This window comes from Monodelphis domestica, chromosome 1 (genome assembly GCF_027887165.1).
Source record: "Monodelphis domestica isolate mMonDom1 chromosome 1, mMonDom1.pri, whole genome shotgun sequence".
NCBI classification, from domain to species: Eukaryota; Metazoa; Chordata; class Mammalia; order Didelphimorphia; family Didelphidae; genus Monodelphis; species Monodelphis domestica.
The window spans coordinates 301,261,498-301,288,856 of record NC_077227.1 but is presented as its reverse complement, the minus strand read 5'-3'; the positions used below and the strand labels follow the sequence as shown (position 1 = coordinate 301,288,856).

At 36.6% G+C, this 27,359-nt stretch overlaps 1 protein-coding gene across 8 annotated transcripts in view; it reads left to right on the top strand.

Annotated features, from left to right (window-relative positions):
- Nucleotides 1-27,359, top strand: part of KLHL3 (kelch like family member 3) — a 205,670-nt gene that overhangs the window by 114,986 nt on the left and 63,325 nt on the right. For all 8 annotated transcript variants that reach the window (XR_008915034.1, XM_016424080.2, XM_007473295.3 and 5 more), the window contains 2 exons: nt 12,090-12,206; nt 18,053-18,202. Coding sequence is in view for 7 of the 8 variants with exons in the window: in XM_016424080.2 (XP_016279566.1) it covers nt 12,090-12,206; nt 18,053-18,202 (267 nt within the window). In the remaining variant the exon portion in view is untranslated. The remainder of the gene's footprint in view (nt 1-12,089; nt 12,207-18,052; nt 18,203-27,359) is intronic.

Below are 27,359 nucleotides of genomic sequence, written 5' to 3'. Positions count from 1 at the left end.
CTTGGAGTTGTTTTAATTTCTACTTCTTAGGTTATAAGTGATTTTGAATACTTTCTAGATGAGTATTAATAGTTTGAATTTCTTTTGAAGTTTCTTATTCATATCTTTTGACCACTTTTCAATTAGGGAATACTCTTAATCTTACAGCTTTGTGTTAGTTCTCTATACATTTTTTTTAAACCCTTACCAATTCTGTGTATTGGCTCCAAGGCAGAAGAACGGTAAGGGCTAGGCAATAGGGGTCAAATGACTTGCCCAGGGTCACACATCAGGGAAGTGTCTGAGGCCAGATTTGAACCTAGGACCTCCTGTCTCTTGGCCTGGCACTCAATCCACTGAGCTACCCAGCTACCCCCTTCTCTATAAATTTTCCATGCCAGGCATATGTGCAAGATTTTTCCCAGTCCATATTTTTTCTTCTTCATTTGGCTGCATTGCTTTTATTAGGGTTAAAGCTATTTATTTTTACATAATCAAAACATCCACATTTTCTTTTGTAGCTTCTTTTCTAATGATTGCTGACATTTATTGGGAGCTTTACAATTTGCATGGGAGTTTGCATGGATGATCTTATTTGCCCCCCTGCAGCCTGGTGAGACAGGTTCAGGAGCTGTAGTTATCCTAGCCAGCATGGAACTCTGAGAAGAGTGCTGGATTTGGCCTTGGAGGATCTGTGATTGAGTCCTATCTGCTCATTATTGCTTGTGTGTTCTTGGGCAAGGAGGAAGGCATGGAACCTCTCTGGGTCTTTGAAATGAGTGAGGGTTGGATTCAGGGACCTTTAAAGTCACTTTAGCCCTGTGTTTTAGATCCTCTGTTTATGACCGAGGCCCGAGCCTTGTAGAAGTTATGTGTCTTACCCATGCTTAGACAGCTAATAAACACTTGAGGAAGGATTTGAATCTTTTTCTTCATGACTTCATAGGCTACTATCTTCATTTCATGACTAGTTAAGAATTAATTCATTATCTACTGTTGTGAAAGATATAGCTATCCATTCTGAAATTAATGAATGATTGAAAAAGCATTTATTGGGGACAGCTAGGTAGCATAGTATAGAGGGCCAGGCCTGGAGTTGAGAGTATCTGGGTTCAAATTTGGTCCCACTTACAAAAACGAATACTATGGAAATAGGTTTTGTATGATAAGTGTAAGCCTAAACAGAAGGGGTATTTAAGCCCTATTCCCTTCTCTCCCCTTTCTCTCTCCCTCTCTCTCTATATCTCTAATTCCTTTCTTCCTCCTGTTTGTAATTAAACTTTATAAAAGGCTGACGGCTGACTTGAGTTTTCATTTAGGAATTACATAGCTGAATTCCTTGGCGACCTTAAATTAATATATATCAGTCTTTTAAAGTGATTTCCTTGTCACATAACCCAGATTGAATTGCTTGTCAACTCTGGGAGGAGGTAGGGAAGAAAGGAGGGATACAACATGAATTATATAACTTTGGAAAATCTATGTAGAAATTTGTTATTAAAATAAAATAAAGATAAACTGTTAAAGAAAAAGCAAATTTAGCCTCAAACACTTCCTAGCTCTGAGCCCCTGGACAAGTCACTTGCCCCCCCCCCCCCCCCCCAATTGCAGCCAATTGGCATTGACAGAAGGTAAGTGTTAAAAAAAGAAAAGAAAAAGCATTTATTAAATGCTTACTATGTGTCAACCACTGTAGTTCTGGGGATGCAAATACAAAAAGCAAAGATAGTCCTTGCCCTCAAGAAGTTTATATTGTAAAAAGGGAGACTATATATAAGGCAGTGCTGACCATTGTGTTCTACAAAGTTGCAGGCATAATAAGTGAGAGGTAGGGAATGAAGATGATGCAGACCATCTTGGAACAATAGCAGAATTGATTTGGTTAGATACTAGAACTGGAAATGGGGAGACTGGAAGGAAAGAGTACTTTTCTGGGTGCAAGATAGTAAAGAGTGCTGAGCCTGGAGTCAGGACAAATGAATTAAATATAATTTAATTTTAAATTTTAAATTAATTTTAAAAATAAAATATAAATGAATTAAATATAGCCTCAGTTACTTAGTAGCTATGTGACCCTGTTAACCTCTGCTTGCCTCTGTTTCCTCATCTGTAAAATGGAGATAATAATAGGACCTACCTCTCCAGATTGTTGTGAGGACCAAATGACATAATAATTGTAAAGTACTTTCTTTGCACAATACCTGGCACGGGGGAAGCATTATGTAAATGTTAGCCATTACTACTACTTCTTATACTACTACTACCACCACCACCACCACTACTACTACTACTACTGCTGCTGCTACTGCTGCTGCTACTACTATGGCCAGTACCACTACCACTACCTCTACCACCACCACCACCACCACTACCACCACTACCACTACTGCCACCACATACTTCTTACTACGTGTAAATGTTGTGTTTCCCCACCCCTCTTTCCCTAGCAGTAGAATGTAAGCTTCTTGAGAGCAGGAATGGTTTCATTCTTGTCTTTGTGTCTAGAATACTCAGCACCATGCCATTAGTCATTTTTGTTGACTGACTGACATCTGACAGTGTTGTTCCTTCCATTTTCATTGTTTCTCTTTATATTCTTGGTCATTTGTTCTTTGTAAGTCATCATGGTGTGGTGGATAATATGTTGGGTTATGAGTCAGGTGAAAATGTCAAATGAGTTGGTTAAACCAGATGATTAAACCAGATGATTTCTGAGGTTCTCAATCTTTGACCCAATGAAATCTAACATCTGGCACTTGCTATCTACAGGACACCCTCTGTTTGATTAAGTGATTAACTTAGTCTCTCTATGCTTCAGACAGTCCCTTGGATTTATATATAAAATTATAGCTAGAAGATCTGCATGGTCTGTGCAATCTATGGATATTGAAAATTGAATCTGATTCAAGCTGATTGAATCACAGATCTATTGTATATTGCATGAGGGTCTTCTAGGAACATCTTTTTTCCAATTGATAAAAATTTATTTACAAGCATCTTAACCCTCCCCTCTCTTCCCCACATTATAGAAGGCATCTAGGAGACAGCAATGTATATGTATATTGTATAATTGTGTATTATATATGTATTATATAATTATGCATATATATATTCTATATATGGGTCTTTATAAAGGTTTAAATAGATAGAACTCCTTTATGGTCAGAAAGAAATTGATTTAATCCTTTAAAAAGGAGATTTTTGCAAGTTTTAATGTATTTATGTTATAGCAGATAGTTATTAAATATTTACTGTATGCATAGCATTATACTTGTTTCTGGGGCATGTATAAGGTTTTTTTTTTTAAATTCTTACTTTCCATCTTAGAATCAATACTGTGTATTAGTTCAAGGGCTGAAGAACAGTAGGGCTAGGCAATGGGGTTAAGTAAGTGACTTGTCCAGGGTCACACAGCTAAGAAGTATATAAGGTCATATTTGAACCCAGGACCTCTTTTCTCTAGGCCTGGCTTTCTATCCACTGAACCACCCAAGGTGCCCTAGACAGATATAAAGTTTAACTAAGACAGGTTTTTTTTTTCTGTTTAAAAAAAATATTTTAAATTTTTTTCATGATTACATGATTCATCTTTTCTCCTTCCTCTCTCCTGGAATTGAGAAGCAATTCCACTGGGTTATACATATATATTATCACTCGAACCCATTTCTATATTAAAATTCATTTTTGTAAAAGAGCATGCCTTTAAAACCAAAACCCTAAATCATATACCCATATAAATATGTGATAAATGACATGTTTTCTTCTGCATTTCTACTCCCACAGTTCTTTCAATAGATGTGGATAGCATTTTTTCTCATAACTGAGATGGTCTTGTGAAATGGAATTATCCTCCTTTGTTTATTTTAACTTAATCAATCAAGAATTTGGAATGTCCCTCCTTTCACACTTAGTCAGTCAAGCACTTTTTACTCTTTTATTAGAAAAGGAAGTTCACGCCCTCAAAGAATGGAAGTGGATCCTACAAGCTCTGCCCTCCCTGGACAGTGCCAGGCAAATTAAGAAACTATGATTGGTTCCTGAGATGTGATAGACCAGCCCATAGTAAAAGAAAGTAGTCATCAACATCATTTAGCTCCTTTTTGTCTCAGACCCTCCTTTGTAAAATGGGGACATACTGGAAAATAAAATGGCAAGCCACTCCAGGATCTTTGCTATGAAAATGTCATGGAAAAAAGCCCACAAGGTCACGGAGCATTGGACATGACCAAATGGCAACAGTAACTTTGAATAGGAGTCACTCCCTGAGTCTCAGATTCCTCATTGGTAAAGTGAGGAGTTGCACAGAAGCCTCTGGGGTTCCCCTGTACCTGTGCCTGTGGGATAACCCTTAACCCTAACCCTATTTCCTCTGCCTGACATAGAAGGGAGAAGTCACTTGTTCTTGCCTTATGATAAAGGCCCTGCTGGGCTTTCCTGTCCTTAACATTCTGCCTTCAGTCACCAACTGCTGCTTAGTGTCAGCTGTTTCTCTCCCACACAGGATTCTTCCTCTTGCTTTCTTGGAGTCCTAGTTGCCTACCCCCTGGTCATCATCCCCTGGTGTCATCTCTGGCTCTGGTGCCATTGCCAGTCAGCCCTGGCATGTCACCAGCTTGCCCTGGTATGGCCACCAGCCCTGGTGTCTCCCCTGCCAGCCCCAGTGTCATCACCAGTCAGTGACTGTTGTCGCTGCCTGGACTCATACCATGACTGTTTTCTGCCTCTGGTGCTTGGTGTCCAGGATTCAGAGCTACAGCAATGCCTGGCCCAGCTGTGGTCCAATTAAGGGTGTGGAGTGGGCCTATTGTGTAGCTGAGACCCGGGCCAGCTGACTTTCTCTCTGGCTTTTTTTCTAAGGTTAGCAGTTTGAGCTGCTGAGTTCACAGTCAGTGAGCATTGTTTGGCTTGGGACCCCTCCTTGTTGTTGCTCTTTTACAACTCTCTTTGCCAACAAGTTGTCAGGATCCCTTAGTAGAGAAGTTTTGAGATTTTTTTGGAATGAAGGTTAGGCTGCCCTCTCCTGGTTCCTTTCAGCTCTCCTGGGCTAGTCAGCTGCCCAGCATCCTATGACTTTTTGGAGCCACTAAAACTCCCCAGATTGCACAATAGTTACAACTGCCAACTAGCCTGGATGCTTTTGGATCAGCCTGTTTTGTATGCCGATGCTTTTTATTTTCAGACTTACCTTTGACAGCCAGCCAGCAGCCAGGGTAGTCAGGGTAGTGACATGTCATCCTCAATAACTGTGGGTGTTTCTGAATGCTCCGTCCTGGAACCTCTTGTATAGTGATCTCATCAGCTGCCATTTCTCTCTCTCTCTCTCAACCCTTACCTTCCATCTTGAAATCAATACTGTGTTTTGGTTCCAAGGCAGAAGAGTGGTAAGGGCTAGGAAATGGAGGTTAAGTGACTTTCCCAGGGTCACACAGCTGGGAAGTGTCTGAGGCCAGAGTTGAACCCAGGACCTCCCATCTCTAGGCCTGGTTCTCAATTCACTGAGCCACCCAGCTGCTCCCTCTAGTTTTTTTCTTGAGCATCTCCAACAGTTGTTTGCATATCTCAAACAGCATGTGCTGTAGGCATCTCAAATTTAACATGTCCAAAACAGAACTTATTTTCTTTCCCCCCAAATCTATCTTACTCCCCAGCTTTCCTATTACTGTTGAGAATATCATCATCTTCCCAGTTTCTCAGTGCCAAGCTTGTCTTCTCATTCATATTCACCTCACATCTAAACTGTTGCCACATCTTGCTGCTTCTTTCACAACATCATTTGTATATACATCTCCTTTCCATTCAGAGATGCAATCCTAGTTTAGTACCTCAACTCCTCTCACCTAACTATTGCAGCCATCTTCTAACTGGTCTCCTTTCCTCAAGTATTTTCCTGCTCTAATCTGTTCTCTACATGGCTGCCAAAGTGATTTTTTATCCCCTTAAGTATGGGATCTAAACCATATCACATCCTTCCCTCTCCTGACAGTGGCTCCCTGTTACCTCTAGGATCACACATAAGCTCCTCTGCTGGACATGTAAAGTCCTTCATGACTTTGCCCTTTCTTACCTTTTCAGGCTTCTTATACTTTAGTATAAGTATATATATATATATATATATATATATATATATATATATATAAGAGTAAACTCCCTTCTATAAGTACTCTGTGATTTAGCAATGCTGACTCCATGTTGTTCTTTACACAAAATAATATCTCCATTCTCTATGGCTTTGCACTCATTGTGTTTCATGCTTGGAAACATTTTCTCTACCTACTTCTAGTTTTCCTTGTTCCCTTAAAGATATGACTCAGATTCTACTTTGAGTAGATGTTTCCCAGTCTACTCTTTCTCTTGGAGATTTATTTTTTTCTTTAAATTCTTACTTTCTGTCTCTTCATCCATATTATACCTGTTACCTGTGAATGTTCCATAGTGCTCTATCTTGATTTTTTCTCTTCTCCCTCTATAGTATTTCATTTGATGGCCTTATCAGCTCCCATAGATTGATTGATTGATTTTATTTTTTAAAATATAATTTTTATTTTATTTTTAATATTTTCCATGGTTTTACATGATTTATGTTCTCTCCTTCTCCTCTTCCCTCCTCACTCCTGGAGCTGACAAGCAATTCTACTGGGTTATACCTTTATCATTGTTTGAAACCTATTTCCATATTATTCATTATTGTAATAAAGTAATCTTTTAAAACCCAAACCCCAAATCATATACCCATTTAAGGAAGTGATAAATCATGTTTTCTTCTGCATTTCTTTTCCAGCCATTCTTTCTCTGGTTGTGGATAGCGTTCTTTCTCATAAGTCCCTCAGGATTGTGCTGATCATTGCATTGCTCTTAGTAGCAATAATCTTCTCCATGTTGACAATTTTAAAATGTACTTTTCTAGCCCTAACTTCTCTACTGACTTCCAGTTTTTCATCTCCTATTGCCTAGACATTTTAAACTCAATATATAAAAAACTACTCATCTTTCCCTCTAAATTCTTCTCTTTAAGGTGGTATAAGTCTCCATAGTCCCCTGGGTTTGAAACCGTGGTGTCATTCTCAAGTCCTTACTTTTTTTCACTTCCCATATCCCAGCTGTTGCCAAGGCTTTTGGATTTGACCATTTCATCATCTTTTGAATATGCCTCCTTCTGTCCTCTGGTGTGGCCACCAATCTGATGCAGACCCTCATGGCCTCACTCCCAGATTATTACAATAGTTTGCTTCTGGGTCGGCCTGCCTCTAATCCATTCTCCAGGGAGCTATTAAAGTGTTCTTCCTAAAATGCAAATCTGAGCATGTTGTCCCCGCTCCCCCATTTCCAATCAAAAAATTCCAGTGCCTCTCTATGACCTCCTGCATCAAATACAAAATCCTTTTTTTGATGTTCAGTAACCTTCATCATCTCACCCCCGACCCCTTCTTTTCCTTTCCCACTCCTGCCCAATGTATCTGGTGATCCATTGAGTCCTTGCTTTTCCTAGACAGACAGTGCATTCTCCAGACTGTGGACATTTTCCCCGACTATGACTGGAATATTCTCCCTCCTCATCTGGCTTCCTCCAAATTCTTGATAAATTCCTATCTTCTATAGGATACCTTTCTCATTTCCCTTAATCTAAGTCTAAAAAATCCCCCTTAAGTCATAGTTTGCTCTGCTTAGTTTTAGCTTCTTTGTACATATTTGCAGGTTGTTTCTCTTATTTAGACTGAGTTGTTTTGGGAGCAAGGACTGTGTTTTGCCTTTTTCTTCCCCAATACCTTGTACATAGTGGGAGCTTAATGTTTATTGAATGACAAACTGGTAGATAGTATTTTTAGAAGGATCAAAGCCATGATTTGTAGACTTCTAAGAGACTTCAAGGGCTTTTAGCATGTCTAGGAAACTATATTTGTGTCTTAAACTGTACAGGAAATTAAGGTTGATTAAAGCTAATACAGATATGAACATGCTCCTTTGATCCCAGAACTGATCTTCGGAGTCTTCCAGGTTTTTCTTTTTTCTTGCAGAGATATCCTCAGTATTTAAAAAGAAGGTCCCAGATGGGATGGGTCATGTAGATGGTGTTAGACTTTGCTTAGGTGCTCTGCTTCCAGCTAGTTCCTAGTTATGCAGGACAGTAGGGTTCATGATTTAGTCCGCCACTGCTACTGCTCCTTTTTCTTCTTATACTCCTCCCTCTAACACCTCAGCTTAAGAAATCGTGAATAGAAAAGTTTTTTTTCCCCCTAGTCATTGGGTGAGTATTCCATAGAAGGACTCCCCTCTACCTAGTTTCAAAAGGGACAGTTATCCTGATATGAAGCCTTGGATTTTCCATGGTAATTGAAAGAATTAAGTTAATTTTCTTATTTTTCTTTGGGTGTTTACTGGAGGTCTCTTTCTGACTCACCCTTTTCTTTATCACTATATTTTGTTTTAACTTTAAAAAATGTGTTTCTTTTTCCCCTATTACATAGATATGCTATAATTTATTCAGCCATTCCCAAATGATTGACCTTTCATCATCATCATATAGCATTTTACAAAGTATCTTATCTTCATAATAACCCTGGGATATAGATGGTTTTATTATCCCCATTTTTATAGATGAAGAAACTGAGGTAGACAGAAGTTAGTTGACTCATACACTAAGTCAACTAACCAGACATGTAAGTTTTTTCCAATTTTTGCTATTTTAAATATAGCAGCTATGTATTTTCACAGCTATGCCCTTATTTCCTTCATTTTTTTAGGTATTAAATATTTCATCAATGCTTTTATTTTTCATTGCCTGCATTTATATGGTACAGTGGATGGAGTGCTAGGCTTGGAATAGAAATCAAATGGATTCAAATCCATCCTCAGACACTTCCTGTGTGACCCTATGCAAGTCACTCTGCCTCAGTTTCTTCAACTATAAAATGGGGATAATAATAACACCTATTTCCCAGGGTTGTGAAGGTCAAATGAGGCAGTAAATTGTAAAGTACTTAGCATAGTGCCTGGCACATGGTAGCCATTTAATGAATGTGCATTCCCACTTCTCTCTACTCAACAAGTCATTTTTTTTTGTAACAAAGAATACAAAAAGAAAGAAAAAATCAAATCATCAAACATTTGACAGTATATACAATGTTTCTTGCCACCTTTGCAAAGAAGGGAGGGCATTTCCATGTTTCTTCTGGTGCCAGACTTGATCATTATAATTAGAAAGTGTTCTGTTTAATTTCCCCCCTCATTTATATTGCTTTAGTCATCGTGCATATTGCTTTCCTTGTTTTGCTTACTTTATTCTACATCAGTTCAAATAAAGACACACTACACAATTATTTTGGTAAAGAGCTGGCCTCCTCAGGTTTAATCAAATAGGAAATGGGGAGTGGGAACAGAGTGATCAGGTTTCTTGGTATGAAGCTTTCTGGGCCTCTTCTTAAGCTTGAGCTAGGCACTTTTAAATCCTATTTCTTCTTACTCCCTTTCTGGTAATTTATTCATAACACCCAAATATTTGGTTGCTGAACATGAGCCAGTAAGAACAGAGTATTTCTTTGTTTAAAAGCCGAAGCCCACACATGCCTTTTGAACAGGTGTAAATGATTATTTTGTTTCTTGTCTCACTTAAAGTATTTTTTTTTAATGGGAAACTAATGAAGTGGGTCGGGCTGGTTTAGCTCTTCTGATTGTCAGGAACATTCAAACTTAAAGTTTTAATAAAAAAATGGGTGGCCTTCTGGGATTTTCAGGAAATGTCACAGTGTGTATGTATATATGTATGTATGTGTCCATGTATGCACACACACATGCATGTACACACATATATATCTTGCTTTATAGTTGAATAAGTAAACACTGAGACTAAACAAAACCAGTTGAGACAAAAATAAATAAAATGAAGATAAGGTCAACTTCATTCATCTTTGTTGATATTTGGCTTTTTGAACAAAGACCTAAGGCAAGATGACAGAAAGGAGTTGATCTTGTTTTCAATTATTAGTAAATTCTCTACTTAAAAAAACAACCCCAGAAAAATGCATTGATTCCCCATGCCTAATCAGATTAAATTCAAAATCTTCTGTAATTTGACCTGTTTTGCATATCCAATTTTTTCTTTTTCTTTTTTACTATAGCCACCCAAGGTCCTCTCTGTCTCACTTCCCTTATTCTCCTTATGAATTTTATACTTTTATACTTTTGTTCATGGTATTTTACAAGTCAGAAATGTTTTCCTTCTCCATCTCTGTGTGTCAAATCTGTCTCTTCCTTTAAGGTTTTACTGAAGACCTCTGTGAAATGTTCCCAGTCCATTCTCTCTTTCTCAATGGTGTAAAAAATAAAAGACAAGACTTTTAAAACTAATATAGCAGTGGATTTGATTATTGATTATAAACTGATTTAGATACTCTGCTTGCTGCACTTACAAAGTATACTCAGTTTATATATCAGTGGCACAAGGACGCTAAAGAGACTCTGGCTATAAAAAAAATTGTTTATTGAAATACTTAAGGATAAAAGGCTTTCTAACACTAAGAGTTTCTAACTCCACCCAAATAAATTCTCTTACGGAACGTAAGGAACTGCTTCTCCTGTTTTTCACAGGCTACACCAATCCTTCCTGATCTGACTAACCCAAATTTTCCTTATCCTACAATAAACTAACAATGTTATCCTTATAATTTTTAATTTGCCTCCAAGTTATAAAAATAACAGAGGCTAGCTGGTTGAGTCTCAATAAGTATCAAGTTAGGACTTTGAGCCTTAGCATACTCAGAGTCCAAACCAAAGACCAGGTTTTTCTTTGGTCTTTTCAGAGTTAAACAATCTATGGACAGTAATAGTCAATAGTGTTTCCCAAGTTGGTAAAAGAAAACACTTGACTCCTTTAGGTCTTTACCAGAGAGAGAGAGACAGACAGACAGACAGACAGACTGTCAACTGCCAGAGAAAAACTGTTACAACTGTCAACATTTGAAATTGACACTGTCTCAGTTCTGCTCAAAACTCCAATTCTTTCTCCAGCCAGCTTCTCTACTTCTTATCTTTAAACTTCAAAACAAGTCTTATTTTCTAATATCATCCTTATAATGGTCACTTCCTCCTTATAATCTCCTAGTATTTATTCATACCTTTATGTACTATATTGCTTTCTAAATGTTTTAGTTGGTGTCTTATTTAGGCAGGAACCATTTCTTACGTTTCTATTCTATATTTAATAGTACCAAACACATAGGAGGCACTTGGACCAACTGAGATCCCAGGAATGAACTTTAGGGCCTTTTCGAACATTGATGCTAGCTTATGGTAGATTGCATATGCCCAATACAATTTGATGCTTAAAAATGTTTGGAGTATATGGGTGCACACATACATGTGTTATATGTGTATTCATGTTCATCTCTATGTATTTTGAGCTGTGATATTCTATCTTCAGACTTCTTGCTCAGAAACTGGAACTATCAAACAACCACTTGTACTTATTTAGTTCTGAGTCTTCTATTTTTTTTTTTTACATTTCAGTTTATATAAAAATAAACAGGGAAGACAGATGAGAAGTTAAAACCAGGAGAGTACTTTTAACCATTGCTTCATATAATGACATCAGATTCAGTTTTTATAGGAGACTTATGTATTATGTGAGCACTGGGGTTTAAGGGACTTCATCAAATTTGATCATATTTACCACTCTGCAAGTCTTGCCTTTAAACAAGTGGAAATTGTACCAAATTTTCCAATGAAGACATGCAATTGGAATATGGGTGTATGGCTAAAATCTGAAGTCTTGCTAATGTTAAAATAAGTTGTTATATCTTAACATTGCCAGGGAATAAATTGTATAAGGAATGAATAAAATTTTTCTTTTGCTAGTGTTTATCTTTTTAAAAAAAATTCATTTTATTTTCATTACCTCTACATTCTCATCAATAATTAACAGCAATTGTTAGTACTTTAAGATATTGTCAGTTTTTATTTTTAGAAGGTTTATAATTAGCCAGACTTGCCTAGTGACTTGTTTTCTTGTTGGCTGATTTGAGCTTTCCATTATAGCATTAAAAAAATAAACTGAAGAGTCTATAAACAAATGAACAAAAAAAGTTCACAACAATTGATTTGATTGTTTTCCTTTATAGGTTTTTGAAGCTGTGATTTCCTGGATAAATTATGAGAAAGGAACTCGTTTGGAACACATGGCTAAGCTGATGGAACATGTTCGTCTCCCCCTCTTACCAAGGGATTACCTGGTCCAGGTCAGTAAGCCATGAGGAATGAACTATCCACCTGTTAGCAGCATTTGCTGTAACAGAAATAAAACCTTTTTTAGTTAGTTTGAATCTCAGCTCTGTTAAATATTGTATGTGTCATCTTGGACAAGTCTCTTAAATTTTTCTGGCCTTATTTTTCTCATTTGGAAAAGGAGGAATTTGAACTAGATGCTCTCTAAGATCTGCTTTAGCTTTCAGTACTGTGATAGCTAAACCTTGAAACAGAGTTGAATTAGCTGATATGAAAGCACTTCCTCTGCCTCCCCTAACATCCTTTTAGCTTGTGTGGTAAATGAACAGAACACTTGTCATTCTTCATAGTAAGGGTCAAATCGAGAGTCCTTTAGTTCTAAATTTGATGGAAAAATAATTATTAGGGGTGGAAAGGGGCTTATGAAAATTATTCAATGTCAGTGCCAGAAGTGATCTGAGAGTTTAGTCCAACCTTTTCATTTTACAGATATCTATATTTACATAGATAGAGAAAGAGACAGAGACAGAGACAGAGAGAGAGGGAGAGACAGAGACACAGAGACATAAGAGATTTGTCCAGTATCACATATGTAATAAACAGGGAGACATTACTAGCCCAGATGGCCTAGATCTGCTGGTTTCTAAACTAATAGTCTTTCCATTACATCCATTCTTTTCACTGTAGTACACTGAATTCCTCATTATGAATTGAATACTGAAACTTAAGGAAAACTTTATAGAAAGGGAAGCAAGATTTTGGGAAGCTTGGGATATTGCTTATAAAAAGTCCCCATGGCCACTGTATGTTGCCTGAGCCAAGATGAAGTTTAAAAAGGGTTTAGAAATAGTTCCAAGTGGGAAATTGTTCTCTGCTCCAATTTTGAAGGGAAGCCATCATTGTCATATATTGGATAGGACTTATAATTGGCATGTCCAAATCATGTTAAGTGAGAGTTAGTTTGTACTTGATGAGAATTAGGAGTGTCTAGAGAGACCCTACAGAGATTGCCTATTCCTGTTTTCTGAGTCATGAGTGGCCAGATGAGCATTGCCTAGTAGTACAGGAGTTTTACAGTGTACCTCTGTGCCCTTCATTTCTTTCTTCCTAAAGTAGAGGTTGGCAACTTCCAAGGAACCCAATGATGCCACTGGCACATGAGAACAGGGAAACTTGGCATGCTTCATCTCTGTGGCTTCTTTCCTTGGAGGAAATTTCCTGAAAAGATCCTGAGTTTTCCCACTTTCCCACTGGTAGTCTGGACCACATTGGGTTAAATAGCAGTCTTATTGGATCAGTTAAGAAAAAAGAAAATAAAAGTGAAAGAACTTTAAAAAATTGGAGAAGGAAAAACGGGAAAGTAATTTATCCAAGATTAGGTTTATAACAACATCTTTCACCATGTACTGCAATAAGCTCAAAATTGATATTCAGTACGAATATAGAAGGTCACAACATTAATTAAAAGAGAGTGAGTTCATGTCCTTTTCATAGCTTTGGCTGAGGGGAAAATTCTTAACCAAACAAAGGCAGTCATGAAATATGAAATAGGTAATTTTGATTTTATGAGATTGAAGGCATTTCTAACACAACATATTCAAAACAGAACTCATTTTTCCTCCCTAGTCTTTCTGGATTTCTCTGTAACTATAGAGGCATCATTATCCTCCTAATCCCCAGGTTAAAAATGTTAGTATCATACTAGACTTTTAACTCTTACTCATCCTAGATATCCAAGCATTGCTAAACCTTGTCATTTCTACCTCCACAAAGTCTTTCATACCCAGCCTCTTCTTTCCACTCACATAGCAATCTCTCTAGCTCAAGTGTTTATCATCTCTCACTTGGATTCTTGCAATAGATTTTTATTTATTGTTCTGACTTCAAGTGTCTCCCTTCTCTGATTCATCTTCCACACATCTGCCAAAGTTACTTTCCTAAAGTTCAGGTCCACATTGTTAAGTTCTAACAGCTCCTTATTACCTCTTGGAGAAAATATAAATTCCTTTGTTTGTTTCTTAAAACTTTCATACACCTGGCCTCTTCCTATCTTTTCAGTGTTCTTACCTATTACCCATTTCTTCATTACTTCATTTCCCATCTCCACACCTTTTTAGCAGATATTCTTCCTCCTCTTTCTGTTTCTTCAAATCGTGGTTTCCTTCAAATTCATTGAGGTCAGAGATCTCTGATGATGGTCTGATCATCAAGTAGTCAAAGGATATGAATAGTTCTGATATGAAAAAGGGCCCCACATCAGTAATAGTTTGAGGAATGCAAATCAAACTAACTCTGAGGTTTTACCTCTCACCCCCAAAATTGTCAGTGACAAAATATAGAGGTAGTCAATGATGGAGGGTTTCAAGAAGATAGATATAGCTCACTGATTGTGAATTCATTCTGGTAAGAAATTTGGAATTATATCAAGAAATTTATTGAGGAGGCAGCTGGGTGGCTTAGTGGATTGAGAGCTATACCTAGAGATGGGAAGTCCTAGGTTCAAATCTGGCCTTAGACACTTTCTAGCTGTGTGACCCTGGGCAAGTCCCTTAACCCCCATTGCCTAGCCGTACCACTCTTCTGACTTGGAACCAATACACAATATTGATTCTAAGACAGAAGGTAAGGGTTTAAAAAAAAAAAAAGAAATTTCTTTAGCATAGGTGGGAATGTCCATATTCTCATCTCTGTATCTTTAGCTGAGATCCCACTTAAAGACATCTGTATACTCAGTAGAACAAAGAAAGAAAGAAAGAAAGAAGGAGCTATTTATTGCATGCCAAAATATTTATAGTAATACTTTTTTTCTCGTCACAGAATTGGAAACAAAAGATACCCATCAACTGGGGAATGGCTAAACAAATCATGGCTCATGAGTAAAATGGAATAATATTTTGCTGTAAGAAATGACAGATATATAATTCAGAGAATTATTTATATGAACTGTTGCAGAATGAAGTAAGCAGAATGAGAAAAACAATATAATACTCTCCAATAATGAAAATGGAAAGAAAAACAGCCCCAACAAAAAGAAACTGAACATTGTATTGTCATAATGACTAAGTTTTGGCCCCACAAAACAGATGAGAAAATGTACCTCTTTCCCTTGTTTGCAGAGGTGGGAGGCCTGTGTGTGTGTGTTTGTGTGTGTGTGTGCACACGCATGCATGCATGAGGACGTGTACATACACTGTCGGCTTCTGTTGGTTAATTTGCTGAAATCCTTCCCTCCACTCCCACCTTTTTATATTTTTTTTTTTGTTACAAGGTATGGCTTTCTTTGTGGAGGAGGTGGGAGGGATATATTCAAATATTAAAGTGATATAAAAAGAAAAACTATAAATAAAAAGGCTAAGGGAAGAAAGAAAAAGAAAGACTTGAGGAAGGGATAGCAGGAGTAGGATGTATAACCTTTTTTTCAAAAGAAATCAATTCTGTTTTAATTCAGTTTTTTGAAATGACAAGTTCATGTAATCGGCCCCCAGTCCTATCTTGTATATCCCATTGTTTCCTTTTCTTCCTCTCTGTCTTGGCTTGTACCTTACTTTGAGGGCTTTCATTGCTGAGAAGGTTTCTACTCTAGTGTTAAGGAAAGGGTGCTTAGAAGAGAAAAGTAATTCTTCTGTGATCAGTTCTGAAGCTTTTCTTATCTAAACTCATAATTTTCCACATAACCGAGTGGCAATTTTCCATTCTATATTTTCTTGTTGCATTTATGTTGAGTGTATGATATCCTGACATGTCTGGCACTGCCCCAGCTCTCAGGAGTTGACAGGTTGAGGTTTCAGAATGATTGCACCTGATAGACATTCTCTGTGTCTGGGTCACACTGACATTTCCCTTGGTCAAACTGTACCTGTAAGAATGCAGTCTCCACTCTCCTCTCCTCTTAAGTACTTTCCCACAGTACCGATAAGACTGCCATTAAATGCTTCATTTAACTTTCTACAAGTCAGAGACTTATTCTTGTCTCAGTTGAGGACCTCTCAACTCTGGTCAGCAGCACCTTTATCATGAAACGTTTGCATCTGGTTATTAGCTTGAGCTTTCTTTAGCTCTTTTTCGGTATCAGAATTCACTTTGACTTTTTTGTTATTTTCATTTACACCTATCTACCTACCTCTCTGTTTGTTCATCTCTCTGTTTGTGATCTGCCTTTCTGTCTGTTTACCTGCCCATCTCTCTCTCTCTCCCCCCTCTCTCTTTCTCTCCTCATATTTCTTTTTACACTCTATATAATTTATTTTACGCCCTTTCAACTTCCAAGAGAACTTGTGGCAACTTACAGAACAAAATAAGATGTTAAGGATGAAAGAAAACAGAAACCCTCAAAAGGAAATAAAAATAAGTTATTACTAGGTTACAATGCTGACCACTAAATTTTACTATAGTGTCTAGTGGCTAGGATAAAAGATGGATCCAGTTATATCCTGTGGTTGTCAGTTTCTAATGAAAGAAAGCAGAAAACTTTATCTGAAGAGATAATGATTTTTTTCAAATACCATATTGACACTCCATGTTTTATTATCACAGACATTTCCTGGCATATTCCTCCCCCTTAAGGGCATCCTTTTATCTCTTCTAACAAAAACATTGTTTAAGTAAAACAAGTGACCAAACAGGCATGAGTGACAGGATAGGTAATGCTTCTTGTGCTTGTTCTCTATCTTCCCTCACTAGAAGACCTATATGATTCATCATTTATTCTCTTGAACCCAGACTGATCTTTACATTTAATTCAAGCATTACTGTAATTACTGGAGTTTCTGTTCTCCTGGTGCTACTTGCTTCACTTCATATCCATTCACACAAGTTAGAGAAATATGTTTCCTGAAATAAACTCAAAGTAGAATTTATTGCCTGGGTCCTTTTACAAAGGATGTTGTGTAGCAGAGTGAATACTTTCTTAAAAGACTGTTTTTCAAAAGATCCAGAAATACTATACAAACAAAAGGACAGTCTGGTCTGGACCCTTTGTAAATTACTCATAAAATTATAACTCAGTAAAAAAATGTCATTGAAGGGCTGAGATAACCTGGCTTGGAAGTTAGTATTCAACATTTCTTTAAATATTTAATAATTCAAATGGAAATCATTTAATTAATTAAATAATGTAAATAAATTTTTACTTAAAATAATTAAATATTAAATATATTAAAAATAAATGTTTGCTGAATACTGAGTTCTAGGCCAGGTTATATGGAAATATATGTTTTATATAAACATAAAATATATATAAAAATAAATAACAAGTTTATTTTCTTCCAGCTACATATAAAAACAGTGTTTAACATTTTCCTCCCTTCTTCTCCTCTCCCTTCCCTGTGATGGTAAGCAATATGATAAAGTCATTTTGTGGGAGAGATCTTGAACAAAAAAAAATGAAGAAAGTAAGTGAAATATAGTATGTTTTGGTCTACATTCAGACCCTGTCAAGTTCTTTTTCTGGAGGCAGATGGTATTTTTCATCATGAGTCTTTGAGATTGTCTTGGATCACTGTTGGAGAGAATAGCTAGATCATTTACAGTTATTCATACAGTATTGCTTTTATTCTGTACAGCGTTCTTCTAGTTCTGCTCACTTCATTTTTCATCAGTTCATGTAAGTCTTTTCAGGTTTCTCTGAACACCTCCCATCAGCAAGCATTTATTAAATGCCTATTCTGTACATGCCCCGTACCACAAATGTGGAAACAGTACCTGCCCTGAAAGAACGTATTGTGTAACTAGAGAAACAATATGCAGTTATATATGTAGCTATAGGAAATAGAAATGCTATATGAATGAATGTTAGGTTTAATACAAATAGAGAACTTGGAGACATTGTCCCCACTTAACTTATATATATTGTCACTTCTAGACAGTCGAAGAAGAAGCTTTGATAAAGAACAACAACACATGTAAAGACTTCCTTATTGAAGCTATGAAGTACCACTTGCTGCCTTTGGATCAAAGGCTGTTGATAAAAAACCCAAGGACTAAGCCAAGGACTCCAGTCAGCCTGCCCAAGGTAAGAAGCTGCTCATTTCCACTGAGAACCACCAGTAGTTCTGTCCTGTCACCTCCAGGTCAAGGAATGTAATTTCCCACCCCCAACCTCTATGTGGTCACTTACCTATGATTTCCCTGCTTTTTGGATTTAGAATTTAGTTGAACCTGAAAGGTTAAGATGTTGCAAATTTGAAATAGGGAAGCAGGAGTTGGAAAGCTCTCTGGGAAGACCTAGCAAATTCAATGTGAGTAATAATAATAAAATAATAATAACAGCTGACATCTACATAATGCTTTAAAACTTGTAAGGCATTTTTAATGCATTATCTTCATTTGAGCCCCACAACTACCCTGTTGGGTAGACACTGATATTCTTATTCCCCTTATGCTGGTGAGGAAATTGAGGTCCAGAGAGGTAGTCACATAGCTGCTAAGGATCAGGGAAAGGATTTGAATCTAGTTCTTCCTGACTTCAAGTCTGGAAGTTTATTCACTATACCACATTGTCATAACTGAAATAAATGATATGGATTTACGTATTTTGAGCTAGCTGGGTCTTTAGCAATAATCTAGTATAACCCCCTCATTTACAGATGAAGAAACTCAGTCCTACAGAGGTGAAGTCATTTGCTCAAGATCACATAGGTGATATAAGGCTGAGCTGGGATTTGAACCTGGGTCCTCTCCCTCCAAATCCAGCACTCTTTTCCTTTGCCATGCTTTCTTAGATTCTATTAAAAGCAAAGTGTTTTAGAAATCTTATAGTACTATATGCACATGAACTTTTGTGATTAATATTTTATATTAATGATTATTTCACTCAAGACTGCAATGGAAATAGTTATACAGATACCATTTATCTTATTTGTGGATTAGCCTGCATTCCTTCCTCTGGCCGAATGTCTTCTAGTCATTTTGTTGCTCATTGCCATCTCCACTTGGAAAATAAGTGAATTGTGTCACTTCACACAAGATCTTTTACTCCTTGTCTGCAGGCCCTGGGAAAGGTTTGGTGTCTAAAAGGAAACGTTTGGATTCACTGTGAATTGTAGGGATCTCCCCCAAAACCATGAACCAGGATAACTAAAAGTGGGTGGTGTCAAGATAAATTCAAATTCGGTTCTTTCTTGATGCTGGTGTCCAAAACTGTATATGGGCTTACCCAGATTTCTTTGTGTTCAAGCCTCACTTTTTTCTTTTTTTATTGATATTTTGTTTTTATGCTACTTTTATTTCTGAATATATCTTTTCCACATTCTCTGCCCATTGAATCATCTTGAGAAACCACTCTGGTGAAATATCCCCATTCTCTCTCTTATCTTCAGTCTCATCCTTTTGGTTCCTCCCTTGCTACCTACAAAAGCACTCATAATATGTTCTTCATCTTAAAAAAAACCAAACCAAACCTTTACTTTACCCTACCAACCCCACTAGCTGTTCTATTTTTGGCAAAGGAGAGTAGCTCCTTCTTTGCTTAACTCTTTGAGAAAGCCACCTACAATTTATTCCTCCATTTCCCTTCTCTCGAAAAGCTGGCTTTCTATTATTATTCAACTGATACTGCTATTTCCAAAGTTACCAATTAAAAATAATCATTTTTAGAATCAGTACTAAATATTGGTTCTAAGGCAGAAGAACGGTAAGGGGTAGGCAATTGGAATGAAGTGATTTGCCCAAGGTCATACAGCTAGGAAATGTTTGAATTCAAATTTGAACTCAGAACCTCTCGCCTTCAGATCTGGCTCTCTAATCTAATGAGCCACCTAGATGCCCCTTTCAATGATTTCTTTACCTGCCTAATTTAATGTCCTTTTCTCAGTCTTCATCCTTCCTTTCTTGACAAAATTTGAAATGTGATTACTTTCTCCTCTTAATTTTTCCTTAGTAGATTTTCATGATATTCTGCCCTTTTGGTTCTCTGTCTGACTGTTCTTTCTCAGTTTCCTTTGCTGGTTGCTCTTCTCTCCATTCACACAGTCTCCACCATAGTTAAGGCCTTTATCACTGTTTACCTAGATTATTGCAATAGCCTTCTAACTGGTTTTCCTGACTCAAGCTTCTCCCCCTTCCAAGATTCCCCCTTCCACTTGACTGCCATACAGATTTTTCTAAATGTGTGACCATGTTATCTTCCTACAATGGTTGTTGGTTCTTTTAGCATGTAAAATCCTTCTCTGTTCATGCTATAATGCAGTTTCTCCCATGTCCACCTTTTCTTAGCTATTCCCCAGGCCTGGGATGCTTTATCCATGGTCTCTGCCTTTTGGTTTTGCTGACTTCATTCCTTCAAAACTCAGCTCAAATCCCAGCTACTCTTGTCGCCTGCTTCCCCCCACAACTGCTAATGCTCTTCTTTCTTAGATTGCCTTTCATCTTCTTTGGATGTATCTTATATGTACCTAGTTATTAACTTGTCTTCCCCATTGGAATGTAAGCTTCTCTGGGATAGGGTTGGTGTTTTAGCTTTGCTTTATATCGTTAGGTCTTAGCAGAGTGTCTGGCGCATACCAGACAATTAACAAAAGCTTCTCGTTATTACAAGGGGGAAAAAATCAGTTACTGAACCAAACTTAGCATCTCAAGTGAATCTGACAGTCTATACAGTATTCCATACTCATCCATACATTTTCTCGTCTTTCCTCTGCTTATCCTTATTTTTGAAAATGCATGATTACCCATCTTTGAGAGTTAGCATGGTGCAGTGAAAAGGATGCCAGGAGTCTGGAGACCTCAGCTAGAATCCATCTTCAACACTTCCTTGCTATGTAAGCCATGGGCAAATCATTTATTCTGTTTGAATCTCAGTTTGAGATTCTGTTTGAATCTCTGTTTGAATCTTCCTTATCTGTGAGATGGGCACTGCCTACTTGTAACCTTACTGTGAAGGAGAGCATTTTGAGTTGGGAACAACATTATTTATCCATCTACTACTTTGTGTTGCTGTAGACATACTTATGCAAGAAAGTTGGGCATTCTGATATCTGGCTACATTCAAGGCCCAAGCCCAGGGTGAAGTTCTCCAGTTTGGTAGAGAAAAGGACTTATGTGGCTTTTGCTTCTCTGGAAATTTAGGCTTATCTGCATGTATTAAGGGCAAACATGAAGTATGAAGAATAACTCGGATCTACTTTCTTTCCTCTAAAAATAGTCCTCTTCCTTGCATGTGCTTGGTTAAAGGCATGCACAGGACTCAGAGAGTAATTTTATTGGTTATGGAGCTGGCTTTGGATGTCTGGAGAAGCTCATTTATTCCCTCATCCCTTGACCAGTCTGTATCCAGGTTTTGTCAAAAGAAACAGCTTTTAAAATCAAGACTGTGGGCCTGGTGTGTACCTGCACTTAGACTAAGAACCTTGAGAATTCCTTATGGGTGCCAAGATTACAGTTGAGAAAAAACTTATTGACTCATTTCTGCATGCCAAGGTCAACCCTTCTGGCTTTTCCTTTCCCTAGGAAGCAATACTTCAAGTACTTTTTACCAATTAAGAAAGAACCAACGTTGTATCCTTGGTATAAATGTCACCTGATTACATAATGTTTTTAGTATATTGCTGCACTTTCTTTTCATAATGTGCTATTAAAAAACTTGGCATTGATATTCAGTAGGAATGATTGGTGGTATTGTTGTTTTTTCTGTTTTGTATCTCTTTGGCTTATGTTCTAGAATTGTATTTATAACATTAGGAAATTTCATAGTGTTCTTTGCATATAGTTTGTATAATAATCAAATTAATTTTTTGAATGTTTGATAGAATTATTTGTAAATGCAAATTAAGCTTTTTCCTCCCTTGTGAGTTTACTTATGGTTTGTTCAATTTTTTTTTCTGAGATTGAGTTATTATTTAAATTCTTTATTTCTTGTTCTATTTATCTGGGCATTTTTTATTTTGGTAACTCCATTTCCCTTAAGTTTCTAGTTTTATTGGCAAACAATTGGTTGAAATAATTTAAAAAAATTCACTTTTTTTTCTCCATTTATTGTGAATTTTCCTTTTGATTTTTGATATTGGTAATTTCATTTTCCACATTCCTTTAATTGAATTAAAGGCGTTATGTTATTGATATTTTCAAAAAGACAAATCCCTAATCGCCCTTGATTTTTGGAATTTTAACTTTTATGTTTTAGTTGGGGGAGAAACAGGAAAAGATCTTTATTAACTGATACAGAATGAAGTAAGATAAGATTTTTCCTTCAGCTGCATCTCCCAAATTTTGATTTTTTTGTCCCATTGTTGTCATTATTTTCAATGAAATAACTTATTGTTTCAATGATTTGTCCCTTGACCCATCAGTTCTTTAGGATGTTATTTCATCTCCATTAGTGATTTTTTTCTTATCTTTTAAAATTAAGTTTTATTGATGTTTTTGGTTTCTTATATTATCATAGTTATCCCGAATATTTCTTTCCCTGATTTTTCTCATCCAGAAAGCAATAGAAAAGGGGGAAAAATCAATTCAACTGATCAGATATTGAAGAAATCCAAAAACATGTGTAATGCTAATATCTGTGGACTTCCCACCTCTATGAAGGGATGAGTTGAGAGAATTCTCTCATATCTCCTCATGTGAATCCTGTTTGAACTTTTAAATTTTGTTATATTCACTTTTGATCTTTTGGTGTATATTTTTTTTTCTCTTTACATTAGTAATAATTATGTATTTCTTTTTAAACCTTTACTTTCCATTTTAGTAACTCTTAAGACAGAAAGGCATGGACTAGGCAAATGGATCACACAGTTAGGAAGTATCTGAGGCCAGATTTGAACCTTGGTCCTCCCAACTCTGGGTCTGCCACTTTATTCACTGTGCCACCTAGCTGTCTGTATGGTGTTTTCCTGGCTTTGTTTATTTCACTCTGTATCTGTTAATATAGCTCATTTCATGTTTCTCTGTATTCATCATACATAATTTCTTACAACACAGTAATATTTTATTGTTTCCATATGATGGGTATCTATTTTACTTCCAATTCTTTGCTCTCACACAAAGTGCTGCTATGAATATTTTGGTCTTATATGGAGACTTTATTCTTTTATTTGCTTCTTTGAGGTATAAACCCAATAACTTCATTAATCCTTAGTCCTTTCTTCAATTGCCTTTTAATATGTGTAATTTTTATTTCTTTGTGGTTAGTAAAGGATGTAATTAATATTTCTACATTTGTTTATGAGGATTTTATGCTTAATTCATAGTAATTTTCTGATAAATGCACATATATCTATGTATATGTGTCTGTACATATAGACTTTTCTAAAATCCTATTTAGGCTCTTAATTTCTTTTTTGTTAGACTTGTCTAAGTTTGAGAAGTGCATGTTGATGTTCTCAACTATAACTCTATATAACTATAACTTTACAATCTATTTTTCTATGTTATGTGTTTAATTTTTCCATTTAGACACCCTGTCATTTAGTTGACATTAATTTTCTGTGGCATAATTGTAATTATAATGTAGATTCCTTGTTTTTAATGAAATCTGTTTCTGTTGTTTTCATGTCTTTTCCTTCTTTTTTTAAATCCTTCTTTTTTGAGTTCCAGCTGAAATGAATGAAGATTTTGATCTAACCCCTCATTTTAACTCTGTGAATATTTATATTTCAGGTGTTTCTTGAAAGCAACATATTGTTGAATTCTGCTCTCTTAATTTTTTCTGCTGTCTTCTCTTATGGATAAGTTCTTTCTTTTCACAGTTATGATCATAATTGTGTGTCCTTCCATCCTGTTCTCTTACATTTTTCTCTTTGTTTCCTGGTTCCCTCTGCATGGAAGAAAATAGTAGAGAGAGAGAAATCTGCTTTTCCCCCCAGAGCCATGTTCTCTTCCTTTCAGCCAAAACTCCATCATAGGTTTTTACCCTTTTCTTCTTTCTGTTCAAAAACATCTTCCTGTTCTACTTTTTAAGTCTAGAATTATTTCTTTACTTATGGATAATTCTTCCCCTGAGCCCATTATCTTAATTTCCTCAATTCCTAGTTCCTTCCAGTTAATCCTTTTGAATTGAATATATTTCTATACCAAACTCTAGTTCAGATGAAAGTCAATTTCACATATCTACTCTACTTATCTCTTTCCTCCTTGTATGTATATAGTCTTTTACTTGCATATTCTGATTAAGTGAGATAGAAAGTTTCCTCCTTCTTCCCCCTTTGTTCCCGATTCTATTCTTTTCTCCCTTTCTTCTCTTCTTATTCTTTTTTTAAAATAGCATCACAACATCAAAAACACTCCTAGGCCCTCTGTCTTATTGGACTCTTATTAGGATTCTTAAGAGATACATTTTTCTACTCCACTAGAATTTAAATATTTTATCTTTGTGCCATTTCTTCCAGTAGTTATTATTTTTGCTTCTTTTTAGTTTTTCGCTTGTATTTCAAAGTTTCTACTCAGCTCTTGGCTTTTCATTAGGAATGTTTAGAATTTTTTTTCGCCATGCTCACTTGAACTTTGAAGTTATTTTTAGTTGTAATTCTATATCTTTTTAAAAAAGTTTCACCAATAATAAGTATTTTTTTCTCCTTCCTTTTTCCACACTACCCCCCAAACAAACAAAAAAAAGAAAATCTTAAAACAAATATATACATTGACTATGTCTAAAACTTTTGCATCTTGTCTATTAACAATCATATTTCATCTTCAGTTCTCTGGAACCATAGCTTGTCATTTCATTAATTAGAATTCTTGAGTCTTTCACAATAGCTTTTTATTTATAATGTTTTTGGTATTATATAAATAATTTTCCTAATTCTCTTCACTTATCTGCATCAATTCATACACAGTTTCCCAGTCCATTTCATTATTTCTTATGGTACAATAATATTCCCTTACATTCATATACTACAATTTTTTGCTATTTCAAAAATGAGCTTATATATATATATATTTGAGTGGGGTCCTTTTCTTCTTTCTTTACTATTTTTAGGTTATAAACCTAATAGTGGTATTGCTGTGCCATAGGATATGCATAGGTTAGTGACATTTTGGTATGTATTTCCAGCTCATCAACAGTGCATTAATGCATCTGTTTTTTTCTCCAACATAAGCCCATAACCTTTGATTTTTTATATTTCATATTCCGAGTTTTCTTCTCCTTGTAAGTGGTAGCTGGCAGATCTTGGATAATCTTGATTGTGGCTCCTTGGTAGCTGAAGTTTTTCTTTCTGATTATTTGAAGACGTTTTCAATTAACCTTTGACGCTTTGGATTTTGGCTCTATTGTTCCTGAGAATTTTCATTTTGAATTTTTTTCCAAGAGACAACTAGTCAATTTTTTTAGTGGATTCTATTTTTATTTTGCCCTCTGGTTCTAATGAGTGTTTAGGTAGCTGGGTGGATAGAGTGCTGACCTGGAAACAGAAAGACTTATCTTCCTGAGTTTAGATTTCACTTCATATACTTACTAGCTGTGTGATCCTGGGTAAATCACTCTGCTTCAGTTTCCTCGTCTGTAAAATGAGCTGGAAAAAGAAAATGACAAACTACTCCAATATCCAAAATCCCAAATGGGGTCACAAAGATTTAAAATTGAAATGACTGAGCAACAACCAATTCGAATGGATTTGAGAAGTTTTCTTTCACCGTTTCTTGAAATAACAGCTATCCAGACTTACTTTTTGGTCACAACTTACTTTTTTTTTCCAGGTTACTTTTTGGAAATACTTCATATTTCCTCCTTCCCTCCATCCCTCCCTTTCCCTGCCTTTTCTTCTCCTCCCCTCCCCTCCCCTCCTTCCCCCCATCTCCCTTCTTCCCTTTCCTTCCCTTTTCCCTTATGGAGGGAATGTTGGGACCTTTTTTGGTTCTGATTTGTGAAATTAAATGCTTTGTTCTTCAAGGATCCTAGAGGCAGCTCTGGCCTCTAGGATCCTGCAATCTTTCAGTTTTCCCTAAGTTTTCTTATGAAACTTGATTGCTGTCCTCCTGGTTTGAGATCTGCCACCTCTTGATCCTAGTTTGAGTCTGGTTTAAGCAACTTTAGATTTGCTCCTATGTTCAGAGCTTCAGTCAACAGCTGCTTGCTGTCCTCAGCCTCTTTTAGGTAGCTTGGAGGTTTGGCAGTTTCACAGTGATGGAGCTTTTGGTTCACCCTTGGTCTGAATTCTCTGTCTTCATTACTCAGCTACAGGCCCCAATTTGGGTATGTTTATGGAATCTGCAAATCTTATATGAGTCAGTGCTACAGAGCTGTACTTCTGCTCTTGTTCGTTGACCAGCATGCAGTTTCAGTCCAGGTTATGAATTGGAGTTACTTCTTGCCATAGTTTACAGCCACAGGTTTGATCTGAGAACTTCCCTGACTCCATGCTTGGATCTGTGACCCAACTCTGGAATCAGAGCAACACAGCTGCTGGTGGGCTCTTGTTCTTGTTCCTACTTGTTGTACCTACTTTCTTGTACCGACTGAATCTGATGCCCTTTCTAGAGGAGGAGATGTAGGGGAAAAACTGAACTATATTGCTTCTTCATACTCTACTGTATTTTGGCTGGTCTCTACTTACTTTGTATCAGTTCTTAAAAGTATTTCCATTCTTCTCTAAGTTCTTAGAATTCATTTATATTAGTGTACCACAGTCTGTTAAGCCAACCCTCAATCAAAGGACAGTAACTATTTTTCTAGTCCTATTCTTTGACAAAAAAGTGCTTCTATAAATGTTTGATGTGTAAAGAATCTTTCTTTTCCTTAGAAATCTTCTGAAGGTATATGCCTAGAAGTGAAATCTTTGGTTCATAGGATAATGTCATAAGATGTTGGAATATGCACATTTTGGGTATAGGTAAACTATAAATGTGTAACTGATATAGACCCAAAGGAGCAACCGGCAAGATTTTGATTCCAGGGAAGCTTTAATGTGTATTGTTGCAATCCAGGTAGGCTAATAAGAACTGGGCTTTCAGAAACAGTTTGGATGGTGAGAGAAAGAAGATGGTGAATATTGGGTGAAGGGAACAGGATTCAGATAATTTTCAGCACTGTCCCCTTTCCTCATGTCTCACACTACTAGAGGAATGGTACTTTCTTTAGTTTCCAGGGAGGATGGCAAGGGGTCCCCACACTCCCAACAAAACTGTGTATGCACAGATAAAACTAACATGTTCAAGATGGAATAGCTAACAACATAATTTTAGAACCCACACATATACCAACCATAACATCACCCTAGGATGGGTTGCCATGGACA